At 42.8% G+C, this 14602-nt stretch overlaps 1 protein-coding gene across 3 annotated transcripts in view; it reads right to left on the bottom strand.

Annotated features, from left to right (window-relative positions):
- The window catches only part of triqk (triple QxxK/R motif containing), a 48808-nt gene extending 34413 nt beyond the window's left edge, over window positions 1-14395 (bottom strand). Inside the window, exons 1-2 of one of the 3 annotated variants that reach the window (XM_029736194.1) lie at window positions 14377-14395; window positions 2765-2831 (exon numbers count right to left, since the gene is read on the bottom strand). In XM_029736194.1, coding sequence (XP_029592054.1) covers window positions 2765-2825 — 61 coding nt within the window. In that variant the 5' untranslated portion in view covers window positions 2826-2831; window positions 14377-14395. Of the gene's footprint in view, window positions 1-2764; window positions 2832-13919; window positions 14090-14376 lie in introns of those variants that run through there. The other 2 variants (XM_029736192.1, XM_029736193.1) reach the window with 2 other exon arrangements.
- Between the last annotated feature and the right edge of the window lie 207 nt (window positions 14396-14602).

The raw sequence follows: 14602 nt of genomic DNA, 5'->3' as shown, positions 1-14602 counted from the left end.
TGTCCATATTGGCAGACTGTGATATGGCCATTTCTTGGAGAGACTCCTTCCCCTCCAGGAGACTGTCAAACATGATGACAACACCACCCCAACGGGTGTTGCTGGGCAGCTTCAATGTGGTGCTCTTATTCTTCTCATTTTGCTTGATGAGGTAGATTGCTGCTATAACTTGATGACCCTTCACATACCTAACCATTTCCTTGGCTCTCTTGTAGAGTGTATCCATTGTTTTCAGTGCCATGATGTCCTTGAGGAGCAGATTCAATGCATGAGCAGCACAGCCAATGGGTGTGATGTGAGGGTAGGACTCCTCCACTTTAGACCAAGCAGCCTTCATGTTCGCAGCATTGTCTGTCACCAGTGCAAATACCTTCTGTGGTCCAAGGTCAATGATGACTGCCTTCAGCTCATCTGCAATATAGAGACCGGTGTGTCTGTTGTCCCTTGTGTCTGTGCTCTTGTAGAATACTGGTTGAGGGGTGGAGATGATGTAGTTAATTATTCCTGGCCCACAAACGTTCAACCACCCATCACAGATGTTTGTAATAGAGTCTGCTTTCTCTATGACTTGCTAGAGCTTCCCTAGAACTCTGCATCCAGCAAATGAGTAGATAAAGCATGTCTGGTTGGAGGGGTGTCTGCTGGGCGAAGAACATTCAGAAATCTCTTCCAGTACACATTGCCTGTGAGCATCAGAGGTGAACCAGTTGCATACACAGCTCGAGCAAGACATTCATCAGCATTTCTCTGACTACGTTCCTCCATTGAGTCAAAAACACTTCTGATTCCATTTGGACCATGAGCTGTTACTATTGATAAGGTGTCTGATTCATCATTTTCACCTCAAATAGAAGTAGAGGGACTTTTGTCAGAGGTTGCTTGTTGTGAGCGCTGAGGGAACTTTATGCACTTGGCCAGATGATTCTGCATCTTTGTTGCATTCTTCACATATGATTTGGCACAGAATTTTCAAATGTACACAGCTTTTCCTTCTACATTAGCTGCAGTGAAATGTCTCCACACATCAGATAGTGCCCGTGGCATTTTCCTGTAAAGATTAGAAAGAGTCAAATAAAATACAATTACAGATAAATAGTTGAGTTGTTTAATCTAACTGCTTCTTTGTAAGATAAATGTTTTAAAAATTAAACATGTATGGAAACTGGTGAATTAACACTCCTCAGTTAGCAGGCTCAAGCAAGCTAAAGCCCACATTGTAGCAAAAAACAAGCAGAAATTGTCAACAAGTTGGAAATTATTTAAACACACTTCGCTGTAGGATACTATTTAACAAAAAATGTATATGCCATATAAAATATATTCAACCCACCCAGTATTGTAATCAAAACTTACCAGAAAGAATGTAGTCCTTGGCTCAGACTGTGTAGTAGTGTGGGCTCAATAGCATCTCATTAGTGTGCAAGATCTTGAGAATCAGCTGTACATGTGATGGAAGAATGCACTGTGCATGCAGAGGGTTGCAATTCCATTGAATTGGGGATAGTTTAACCAAAATATGCCACAACACCTAGAATTGCCTTATGTGTATCCCACAAAAAAGGTTCACTGTTATAAGTTAACTTTTTTGATGAATTTAAGCAAAATTCCCAGGCTTAACTTCCCATGGAAAACTTCAGGAAACATTCTGGAAATTTACCGGAAAGTTTCCGACCCTTTGCAACCATAGTAGTGACACATTAAGTGATTTCAAATGGGTCTTTCTCCATTCTGATTTGTTTTATATTGTTCAATTCAACCCAAAATATGTTTCTGCAATTTCCTGCACTAATTTCCACACTGTCACGTAGGTCTGCACAATATGGGCCTTATTGTTAACAACATTTTTGTAATTGCAATTTGACTTGTGATTTAGAGCAAAACACTTTAGTGAACTGTTGAAATAGAATTACTTTTTAAAGTCTATAGAATATCATAGTGGGCACTTTGAATACAGTGTCTTGAGATAAATGAAAATGCCAGGGAGGAGCCATTGTGACAAGGTAGAAACCAAAGTGTTGATAAGTGTTTCCTATATAATCTGTGGCTACATGTAACGTTGTCTTAGCTACTTCAAGTAGCCAACATTCTTGCTTCGTGTATTCCTCCGATTTAGAAGATACTGTTGCACACAAAAAAAAACATGCAAACGTAGGTGTACACCATCACTGGTATTATCAGGCTGTATAGCTAGTTACATTTGCTCTGACTCAATACATGTATTAGTAAGCGATTAGCATTAGCAGCTAACAAGATTTAGGCCCAACTTGCTAATAAAAGACAAACTAGCTGTTTGCAGATGTAAGAAACAAACTAATAGTGTAATTATAGAACACTAGTGGATTTATATTAAGAAGCAAAGTGAAAACAGCATCGTTGTCATCAACATTGTTCCATGTGCTGCATTGACCAGAGACCAGGAAGTTGGTCGAGGAACAACAAACGCGCTCCTTGAGTGACAGTGGGCGTGGCTAGGTCTGTGTGGAAAGCGGCAAGAGAGATCGGAGATGACTCAAGTAGCGAAGTAAACTATAAAAAAAAATGTACGTTACACACAGCGTATCACATTTAAAACAAACCAAACAAACAGTCAAATACCGTATAATAAAAAATAAATAATTAAGTAAAAACACAAACCGGTCTATAACATCAATACCTGTATATAGTAAAACACAGTGTACGTCTCAGACAGTGTAGTGTCATTTGGGACGCAGGGCTCCTGGAAGGTGTTGGTTGTGTATTGGCGGTGCAGGGGGAAGAAACTCACCGATCTGTTTGCGGTACTGATCGACCGGGGCCATTGCAGAGCATGCATCCTTCCTCCCCATCCTCACCTGGGAGGAAGAATAGAAGAGTTAACATTCTGAGGACAGAAAATAGGCCTACGGCTAAATATTACATGTTCCTTAAATACAAAATCTTTAATAAATCAACTGTGGTATTGTATCAAAGCTCTTAGGCCTATACACAATACTGTTTTAGGGATATATAGTGTGACGATAGACGTTTTTTTATCGTTTCATATAATGCTCTACCGTTTATTTCATTGTGTTGCAAATCACACTCTTTCGGGCAATATTTTTTTGTCAATTGGACGTCGCTTTGCGTTCTTCCACACGTGTCTTGTGGAACGAAATTTGCAAAACAAACAAACAAACATGGACAGTGAACTTGACACAGAGACCGTACCTAAAAGAGGGGCTACTTTGGTCGCATGGACGTGGTTTGGGTATGAAAAGACTGACATGGACCAGAAAACCGTCCTCTGCAAAATATGCTGCAGGCCGGTCCCGACAAAAGGCTCAAACACCACTAACCTCCTTTACCACCCATGCAAGAATCATGTGAAACAGTACTACGGATGAGACACAAAAAAGTACAGTCGAGTGCTCAAAACAAACCCCAGACTCAGACGTTGCAAGAGGCTTTTGCCAGCGGCACACCATATGGCAAAGAATCACGAAGATGGAAGGAGATAACAGCTGCCATTACAACTTACATCTGCAAACACATGGCCCCAATTTATATGGTCGAGAAACGGGGGTTTCGTGAGTTGGTGCTGACACTCGACCCAAGATACCAAACGAAAAGAAAAAAAATTGTGGAGTATAATTCAATATTAAATAAGAAATAGGCCTTTACATGTGGCCATTTTAAATAAAGTATGTATTAATTGAATTGACAGAAAATGTGTATATTGTGATATGTATCATTATATGAAATGATCTATAAATCAGGACATGAGATTTTGGCCATGTCGCCCAGCCCTACTCCGTTTAAGATTTGGGGGGGGGGGGGGGGGGGGGGACAGTGCGAGTCAAAGGGCAGGAGTGTTTCTGATGGCATCTAAAACCCCTCTGACCTATTCTCTCTGAAAACAATCCAACTATTGGACCTTTAAAAATCCTCCACCGCTTTGACAAACATTCAGTGTTCTGCAGCAGAAGACATCCTCAGCGAAGAGAGAAAAGAATGATTACAATTTATTTAAATAAAAAGTATGTTTTTTAAAACAAAATGTTCATTGACTAATGCTTTGTAAGCAACAGGTGTAGACATAGTGAAATTTACCATTTACTTCCCAATAATGCCTATCAAAAAAATATATACACAATGAATAAGGATAACTTGGCTATATACAAGGGGTACCAGTACAGAGTCAATGTGCAGGGGTACCAGGTAATAACATGGCTATATACAGGGAGTACCAGGTAATAACATGGCTATATACAGGGAGTACCAGGTAATAACATGGCTATATACAGGGAGTACCAGTACAGAATCAATGTGCAGGGGTACGAGGTAATTGAGGTAGATACAGTGCATTGGGAAAGTATTCCGACCCCTTGACGTTTTCCACATTTTGTTATGTTAGCCTTTTCTAAAATTGATAAGCAAAACAAATCTATCTACACACAATACCCCATAATGATAAAGCAAAAACAGTTAGGAGAAAAACAGCAGGTCAGAAGTTTACATACTCAATTAGTATTTGGTAGCGTTGCCTTTAAAATTGTTTAACTTATTGCGGGTAGCCTTCCACAAGCTTCCCGCAATAAGTTGGGTGAATTTTGGCCCATTCCTCCTGACAGAGCTGGTGTAACTGAGTCAGGTTTGTAGGCCTCCTTGCTCGCACACGCTTTTTCAGTTTTGCCCACAAATTTTCTATAGGATTGAGGTCAGGGCTTTGTGATGGCCACTCCAATACCTTGACTTTGTTGTCCTTAAGCCATTTGCCACAACTTTGGAAGTATGCTTGGGGTCATTGTCCATTTGGAAGACCCATTTGCAACCAAGCTTTAACTTCCTGACTGATGTCTTGAGATGTTGCTTCAATACATCCACAATTTTCCTACCTCACGAAGCAAGTCCCTCCTGCAGCAAAGCACCCCCACAAAATGATGCTGCCACCCCCGTGCTTCACGGTTGGGATGGTGTTCTTCGGCTTGCAAGCATCCCCCTTTTTCCTCCAAACATAACGATGGTCATTATGGCCAAACAGTTCTATTTTTGTTTCATCAAGGTCTACAATTTTTTTCTGAGGTCTTGCCTGATTTCTTTAGATTTTCCTATGATGTCAATCAAAGAGGCACTGAGTTTGAAGGTAGGCCTTGAAATACATCCACAGGTACACCCCCAATTGACGTCAATTAGCCTATCAGAAGTTTCTAAAGCCATGACATTATTTTCTGGAATTTTCCAACCTGTTTAAAGGCACAGTCAACTTAGTGTATGTAAACTTCTGACCCACTAGAATTGTGATACAGTGAATTATAAGTGAAATAATCTGTCTGTAAACAATTGGTGGAAAAATGACTTGTGTCATGCACAAAGTAGATGTCCTAACCAACATGCCAAAACTATAGTTTGTTAACAAGAAATTTGTGGAGTGGTTGAAAAACGAGTTTTAATGACTCCAACCTAAGTGTATATAAACCTGTAATGTAATTTTATATATATATATATATATATATATAAAAATAACTAACACACACATTCTGAAAGGCCCCAGAGTCTGCAACACCACTAAGCAAGGGGCACCACCAAGCAAGCGGCACCATAAAGACCAAGGAGCTCTCCAAACAGGTCAGGGACAAAGATGTGGTGAAGTACAGATCAGGGTTGGGTTATAAAAAAAAAAATCAGACACTTTGAACATCCCATGGAGCACCATTAAATCCGTTATAAAAAAAATGGAAAGAATATGGCATCACAACAAACCTACCAAGAGAGGGCCGCCCACCAAGAAAAACTCACAGACCAGGCAAGGAGGGCATTAATCAGAGAGGCAACAAAGAGACCAAAGATAACCCTGAAGGAGCTGCAAAGCTCCACAGTGGAGATTGGAGTATCTGTCCATAGGACCACTTTAAGCCGTACACTCCACAGAGCTGGGCTTTACGGAAGAGTGGCCAGAAAAAAAAGCCTTGCTTAAAGAAAAAAAATAAGCAAACACATTGTGTGTCCAAAAGGCATGTGGGAGACTGCCCAAACATATGGAAGAAGGTACTCTGGTCAGATGAGACTAAAATTGAGCTTTTTGGCCATCAAGGAAAGCGCTATGTCTGGGCCAAACCCAACACTTCCCATCACCCCGAGAACCATATCCCCAAAGTGAAGCATGGTGGTGGCAGCATCAATCATGCTGTGGGGATGTTTTTCATTGGCAGGGACTGGGAAACTGGTCAGAATCAAAGGAATGATGGATGGCGCTAAATACAGGGAAGTTCTTGAGGGAAACCTGTTTCAGTCTTCCAGAGATTTGAGACTGGGACGGAGATTCACCTTCCAGCAGGACAATGACCCTAAGCATACTGCTAAAGCAACACTCAAGTAGTTTAGTGGTTTAAGGGGCTAACATTTAAATGACTTGGAATGGCCAAGTCAAAGCACAGACCTCAATCCAATTGAGAATCTGTGGTATGACTTATAGATTGCTGTACACCAGCAGAACCCATCCAACTTGAAGGAGCTGGAGCAGTTTTGCCTTGAAGAATAGGCAAAAAAATCCCTGTGGCTAGATGTGCCAAGCTTATAGAGACATATCCCAAGAGACTTGCAGCTGTAACTGCTGCAAAAGGTGGCTCAACAAAGTATTCACTTTGGAGGGGTGAATAGTTATGCACGCTCAAGTTCCGCTTTTTTTGTCTTATTTCTTGTTTGTTTCACAATAATAATAAAAAAAGAAATTGTATCTTCAAAGTGGTAGTCATGTTGTGTAAATCAAATACAACCCCCCCCCCAAAAAAACATCTATTTTAATTCCAGGTTGTAAGGTAACAAAATAGGGGGGTGAATACTTTCGCAAGTCACTGTGTAGACAGGTGTGCCTTTCCAAATGTGTCCAATCAATTGAACTCCAATCAAGTTGTAGAAACATCTCAAGGATGATCCATGGAAACAGGATGCACCTGAGCTCAATTTCTAGTCTCATACCAAAGGGTCTGAATACTTATGTAAAAGGTGTTTTTATTTTCAATACATTTGCAAAAATATTCTTAAAAAAAAAAACTTTTCGCTTTGTCATTATAGGGTATTGTGTGTAGATTGCTGAGGAAAATGTGATTTAATCAATTTTAGAATAAGGCTGTAACGTGACAAAATGTGGAAAAAGTCAAGGGGTCTGAATACTTTCCGAAGGATCTGAACATGGAAATACTTTTTAAAATTTTACTGGGCTGATGTTGCTTGCATCTGAGGGTCAGTCTCCGTGGAGGGAGAGAGCAGCAGACTGAGGGTCAGTCTCAGCGGAGGGAGAGAGCAGCAGGCTGAGGGTCAGTCTCAGCGGAGGGAGAGAGCAGCAGGCTGAGGGTCAGTCTCAGCTGAGGGAGAGAGCAGCAGGCTGAGGGTCAGTCTCAGCGGAGGGAGAGAGCAGCAGACTGAGGGTCAGTCTCAGCTGAGGGAGAGAGCAGCAGGCTGAGGGTCAGTCTCAGCGGAGGGAGAGAGCAGCAGACTGAGGGTCAGCCTCAGCGGAGGGAGAGAGCAGCAGACTGAGGGCAGCCTCAGCGGAGGGAGAGAGCAGCAGACTGAGGGTCCGTCTCAGCGGAGGGAGAGAGCAGCGGCTGAGGGTCCGTCTCAGCTGAGGGGAGAGAGCAGCAGGCTGAGGGTCTGTCTCAGCTGAGGGGAGAGTAGCAGCAGGCTGAGGGTCCGTCTCAGCTGAGGGAGAGAGCAGCAGACTGAGGGTCAGTCTCAGCGGAGGGGAGAGAGCAGCAGACTGAGGGTCAGTCTCAGCGGAGGGAGAGAGCAGCAGACTGGGGTCAGTCTCAGCGGAGGGAGAGAGCAGCAGACTGAGGGTCAGTCTCAGCAGAGGGAGAGAGCAGCAGACTGAGGGGGTCAGTCTCAGCGGAGGGAGAGAGCAGCAGACTGAGGGGGTCAGTCTCAGCGGAGGGAGGAGAGCCAGAGGCTGAGGGTCAGTCTCAGCGGAGGAGAGAGCAGCAGACTGAGGGTCAGTCTCCACGGAGGGAGAGAGCAGCAGACTGAGGGGGTCAGTCTCAGAGGAGGGAGAGAGCAGCAGACTGAGGGTAAGTCTCTCAACATCCCTCCCTTTCCTCCACTGACACTGGCCATAGACACAGTCTTCCAGCTAATGGCGAAACTCAAGTCGCACCACATTATTTCTGCCTCATGCACAAATTCATGTTGTTATTCCTATGAACAGGGAAAGTGAAATATTCCTCGATATTAAAAAAAGACCCAAGCCTCTAATATTAACAGTGCAAGTCTATAGAAAGTCATTCATAACTGCTGCAGTGCTTGTTGTAGCGCTGAGTGGAAATAGGAAGAACGTGCATTTTATGGCTTATAAAAGTGTTGAATACAAAGTGTTGACGGTGCTGAGAAGGAACTTAAACATGAACCTACTCAAAAACAACATATCTTTGCTGTATTTGTTGCCAGTCTCCATCTAGTCATGGTTTTAAACGTTTTAAAATCTCACAGTATCTACTTCTCTGTAGCTTTCTTTAATGCCTGCTACGTTACTGCAGACACGGTCATCTGAGACATCCGATTGGCCAGCGGTAGGTCTATAGTGTACTTGATTTGCTCTCTGGGCCCGCCGGGAAGGCAGAGTTTGTACCTTCAAACACGTGAGTGTTCAAAATGGCAACAGTTCGCCTACCCGGCGCACAGGGAATCGGGTACACCTACTGCCAACAGCCCGAAAATAATACCAAAAAAAATTAGCAACACCACGCTTTATCGTTGTTTTTTTTACAGAAATGTTTGACGAGGAATGCCAGTCGTGATCGACCGGTTGGTGTTTGACGAGGAATGCCAGTCGTGATCGACCGGTTGGTGTTTGACGAGGAATGCCAGTCGTGATCGACCGGTTGGTGACCACTGCTCTAGAAAGTTGAGTGAAGTTCATTCTCATCCTCCTCTCTGCAGTCTCGGAGATACTGAGGGCGAACACAGTTTAAGAGGGAACATTGCTGACTGATGTGGTGAACCCCTCAATGCCATTGGATGAATCCCCGGAACATATTCCAGTCTGTGCTACTGAAACAGTCCTGTAGTTTAGCATCTGCTTCATCTGACCACTTCCGTACTGAGCGAGTCACTGGTACTTCCTGTTTGAGTTGGTGATCTATTGGTTTCTGTGTTGAGTAAAGGTGATCTATGAGTTGTCTCCTCTAGCTGCACAGGTGACATGCTGACAAAAAAAATGATTTAAAACAGTTTTATTTAATTATTCTGTTTTGGGAGGAGTGGAGGTAGAGTATAGATGTGTTCAGGGAATAAGAGGCTCCCTTTGTGTCCCAAATGGCTCCTTAGATAGTACACTACTTCTATCCAGATCCCCATGATGCACTAGGGAATAGGGTGCCATATAGGCCTCAGGCTGAATTAGCGTGTTCAAGAAGAGCTGCTGCTGTGCTCACTGAGAAAAAAGGCGTCTAAATGAGCATCCAAAATGGCACCCTGTTCCCTACTTATGGCACTCTACCCCCTCTGTAGTGCACTTTGGGACGCACCCTAAAACTCAGTACCTACTATATAGGGACTACTGTTTAAAACCCATCTCAAAGCAGAGACGACAGAGCTATGGGACTACTGTTTAAACCCATCTCAAAGCAGAGACATAGCTATGGGACTACTGTTTAAACCCATCTCAAAGCAGAGACGACATAGCTATGGGACTACTGTTTAAACCCATCTCAAAGCAGAGACATAGCTATGGGACTACTGTTTAAACCCATCTCAAAGCAGAGATGACATAGCTATGGGACTACTGTTTAAACCCATCTCAAAGCAGAGACATAGCTTTGGGACTACTGTTTAAACCCATCTCAAAGCAGAGACGACATAGCTATGGGACTACTGTTTAAACCCATCTCAAAGCAGAGACGACATAGCTATGGGACTACTGTTTAAACCCATCTCAAAGCAGAGACATAGCTATGGGACTACTGTTTAAAACCCATCTCAAAGCAGAGACGACATAGCTATGGGACTACTGTTTAAAACCCATCTCAAAGCAGAGACGACATAGCTATGGGACTACTGTTTAAAACCCATCTCAAAGCAGAGACGACATAGCTATGGGACTACTGTTTAAACCCATCTCAAAGCAGAGACGACATAGCTATGGACTACTGTTTAAACCCATCTCAAAGCAGAGACGACATAGCTATGGACTACTGTTTAAACCCATCTCAAAGCAGAGACGACATAGCTATGGGACTACTGTTTAAACCCATCTCAAAGCAGAGACATAGCTATGGTACTACTGTTTAAACCCATCGCAAAGCAGAGACATAGCTATGGTACTACTGTTTAAACCCATCTCAAAGCAGAGACATAGCTATGGGACTACTGTTTAAACCCATCTCAAAGCAGAGACATAGCTATGGGACTTGGTGTTCAACCATCTCAAAGCAGAGGACATAGCTATGGTACTACTGTTTAAACCCATCTCAAAGCAGAGACGACATAGCTATGGGACTACTGTTTAAACCCATCTCAAATCAGAGACGACATAGCTATGGGACTACTGTTTAAACCCATCTCAAAGCAGAGACGACATAGCTATGGTACTACTGTTTAAACCCATCTCAAATCAGAGACGACATAGTATGGGAACTACCTGTTTAAACCCATCTCAAGCAGAGACATAGCTATGGTACTACTGTTTAAACCCATCTCAAAGCAGAGACGACATAGCTATGGGACTACTGTTTAAATCCATCTCAAAGCAGAGACATAGCTATGGGACTACTGTTTAAACCCATCTCAAAGCAGAGACGACATAGCTATGGTACTACTGTTTAAACCCATCGCAAGCAGGAGACATAGCTATGGTTACTACTGTTTAAACCCATCTCAAAGCAGAAGGACAAGCTATGGTACTACTGTTTAAACCATCCAAAGCAGAGGACCATAGCTATGGTACTACTGTTTAAACCCATCTCAAGCAGAGACATAGCTATGGGACTACTGTTTAAACCCATCTCAAAGCAGAGACATAGCTATGGGACTTACTGTTTAAACCCATCTCAAAGCAGAGACATAGCTATGGTACTACTGTTTCAACCCATCTCAAAGCAAGAGACATAGCTATGGTACTACGTTTAAACCCATCTCAAAGCAGAGACATAGCTATGGGACTACTGTTTAAACCCATCTCAAAGCAGAGACATAGCTATGGGACTACTGTTTAAACCCATCTCAAAGCAGAGACATAGCTATGGGACTACTGTTTAAACCCATCTCAAAGCAGAGGCATAGCTAAGGGACTACTGTTTAAACCCATCTCAAAGCAGAGACATAGCTATGGGACTACTGTTTAAACCCATCTCAAAGCAGAGACATAGCTATGGGACTACTGTTTAAACCCATCTCAAAGCAGAGACATAGCTATGGGACTACTGTTTAAAACCCATCTCAAAGCAGAGACATAGCTATGGGACTACTGTTTAAACCCATCTCAAGCAGAGACGACATAGCTATGGGACTACTGTTTAAAACCATCTCAAAGCAGAGACATAGCTATGGGACTACTGTTTAAACCCATCTCAAAGCAGAGACATAGCTATGGGACTACTGTTTAAAACCCATCTCAAAGCAGAGACATAGCTATGGGACTACTGTTTAAACCCATCTCAAAGCAGAGACATAGCTATGGGACTACTGTTTAAACCCATCTCAAAGCAGAGACATAGCTATGGTACTACTGTTTAAACCCATCTCAAAGCAGAGACATAGCTATGGGACTACTGTTTAAACCCATCTCAAAGCAGAGACATAGCTATGGGACTACTGTTTAAAACCATCTCAAAGCAGAGACATAGCTATGGTACTACTGTTTAAACCCATCTCAAAGCAGAGACATAGCTATGGTACTACTGTTTAAACCCATCTCAAAGCAGAGACATAGCTATGGGACTACTGTTTAAACCCATCTCAAAGCAGAGACATAGCTATGGGACTACTGTTTAAACCCATCTCAAAGCAGAGACATAGCATGGGACTACTGTTTAAACCCATCTATCAAAAGCAGAGACTAGCTATGGGACTACTGGTTTAAACCCATCTCAAAGCAGAGACATAGCTATGGTACTACTGTTTAAACCCATCTCAAAGCAGAGACATAGCTATGGGACTACTGTTTAAACCCATCTCAAAGCAGAGACATAGCTATGGGACTACTGTTTAAACCCATCTCAAGCAGAGACATAGCTATGGGACTACTGTTTAAACCCATCTCAAAGCAGAGACATAGCTATGGGACTACTGTTTAAACCCATCTCAAAGCAGAGACATAGCTATGGGACTACTGTTTAAACCCATCTCAAAGCAGAGACATAGCTATGGGACTACTGTTTAAACCCATCTCAAAGCAGAGACATAGCTATGGTACTACTGTTTAAACCCATCTCAAAGCAGAGACGACATAGCTATGGGACTACTGTTTAAAGGCCTTTGCAGCAGGGACCCTATTTTTTCTGGGGTCACCTTTTTTGCCAGAATGTCTGCCGACCCCACCCCAATTCTAATGACACAACGTTACAATTGGCCAATTTAGATTTTTATATCAACAAGATCTCAATTACAACCTCGTGTCCTCTCTCCTCATTCTCAAAACCCATTGGGGTAAAAGGTCAGAGGGGCAGGACCTCCGACTTTCTCATCCAATGGGATTTGAGAAGGAGATTAGAAGAGAGGATGCGAGGAGTGTGCAATTGAGATTTCCCCCAACAAGCTGGATGCAGTCTATCACAGTGCCATCCGTTTTGTCACCAAAGCCCCATATACTACCCACCACTGCGACCTGTACGCTCTCGTTGGCTGGCCCTCGCTTCACTCTCGTCGCCAAACCCACTGGCTCCAGGTCATCTACAAGACCCTGCTAGGTAAAGTCCCCCCTTATCTCTGCTCACTGGTCACCATAGTAGCACCCACTCGTAGCACGCGCTCCAGCAGGTATATCTCACTGGTCACCCCCAAAGCCAATTCCTCCTTTGGCCACCTTTCCTTCCAGTTCTCTGCTGCCAATGACTGGAACAAACTGCAAAAATCACTGAAGCTGGAGACTCATATCTCCCTCACTAGCTTAAAGCACCAGCTGTCAGAGCAGCTCACAGATCACTGCACCTGTACATATCCCATCTGTAAACAGCCCATCCAACTACCTCATCCCCATACTGTATTTATTTATTAATCTTGCTCCTTTGCACCCCAGTATCTCTACTTGCACATTCATCTTCTGCACATCTACCATTCCAGTGTTTAATTGCTATAATTGTAATTACTTCGCCACTATGGCCTATTTATTGTCTTAACTCCCTTATCCTACCTCATTTGCACACACTGTATATAGTCTTTTTCTACTGTATGTTTTGTTTACTCCATGTGTAACTCTGTGTTGTTGTTTGTGTTGCACTGCTTTGCTTTATCTTGGCCAGGTCGCAGATGTAAATGAGAACTTGTTCTCAACGAGCCTACCTGGTTAAATAAAGGTGAAATAAATAAAAGATATGGTCCTAGTCTGAAGAAGCCTGTAGGTGTGTAGACTAACCCTTTGCTTTGAAGACTGAGTAAACAAAAAGGTTTGAGCGTCACAGAGAAAACACTTAGCACCTCCAGCTATACTAAGAAATAGGAGGAAATTATTTTTTAAACAAACCATATGTCCAGTACGGTGGGATTGGTTGATTAGGAAACAGCACTATGCTCTTGTTTTAATTCACTATAAATGTAAACCTGGACAAGGAGGAACGCAAAATCCACAGCAGCCATTTATGACAAAATGTTGGTAGTAATAGTTGTATATTTTCCCTATGCAGTGACTGTGTTGTACAACTCTTCAACATGCATCTCCACTGCAACAGACAGGCTGAACTCAATCATTTAGCTGCACTTTCTGTGCACAATATCGAATGACTACACCCAAATACATATGCTACATTTTGTGCACTTACCTACTCTGTAAGTAGTGTTGCTTATTCAAGTAATTTCTGCATTCTCAGGTTGCCTGTCTGCAGTCCACACACACACGTAAGAGATAATTGACAGATTTGCTGTATTTTGCACCTAATTCTCCCTAAAATGCCAACACACCACTTCCCCAATTATCATTTCCTGGTATTCCACGTCACCACTAATGATAGACAATTTAGCCCTCTAATCAGAGACGAGTATTTGCGGAATTGACCAATAGTAGATTGGAAGGCGGGGCTTACAGACAAAAAAAACAAAAAACAATCGACATGCGCTTCCACTCATCACTAAATGATCTGGGAACGGCTCGGTAAGAAGCTATAGACTCAGAAATAGTGAGCAGGACATTACTAACCACAGAATCACTCGTTTTAGGCTATCTGTAGTGCATGTTTCTGTATAAATGTATTGATATGAGCCTCTCCTCTCCACACTTACCAGACTCTTCTACTGCAGTCGCACGATCAGTCTCCTGGCAATAGATCATCCAACAACCCCTCCTTCTCCTTCTCCTTCTCCTCCTCCTCCTCCTCCTTCTCCTTCTCCTCCTCCTCCTCCTCCTCCTCCTCCTTCTCCTTACCTTACCTTGTCTTGAAGGAAGAGACCGATTTTATCTGTGGTTTAATTAGGACAACATAACATCTGATTCTGTGCAATTTAACTA

This window comes from Salmo trutta, chromosome 36 (assembly GCF_901001165.1).
Source record: "Salmo trutta chromosome 36, fSalTru1.1, whole genome shotgun sequence".
Lineage (NCBI taxonomy): Eukaryota > Metazoa > Chordata > Actinopteri > Salmoniformes > Salmonidae > Salmo > Salmo trutta.
Note: the sequence above shows the minus strand (reverse complement) of the source record. Positions and strands in the feature narration are given on the sequence as shown.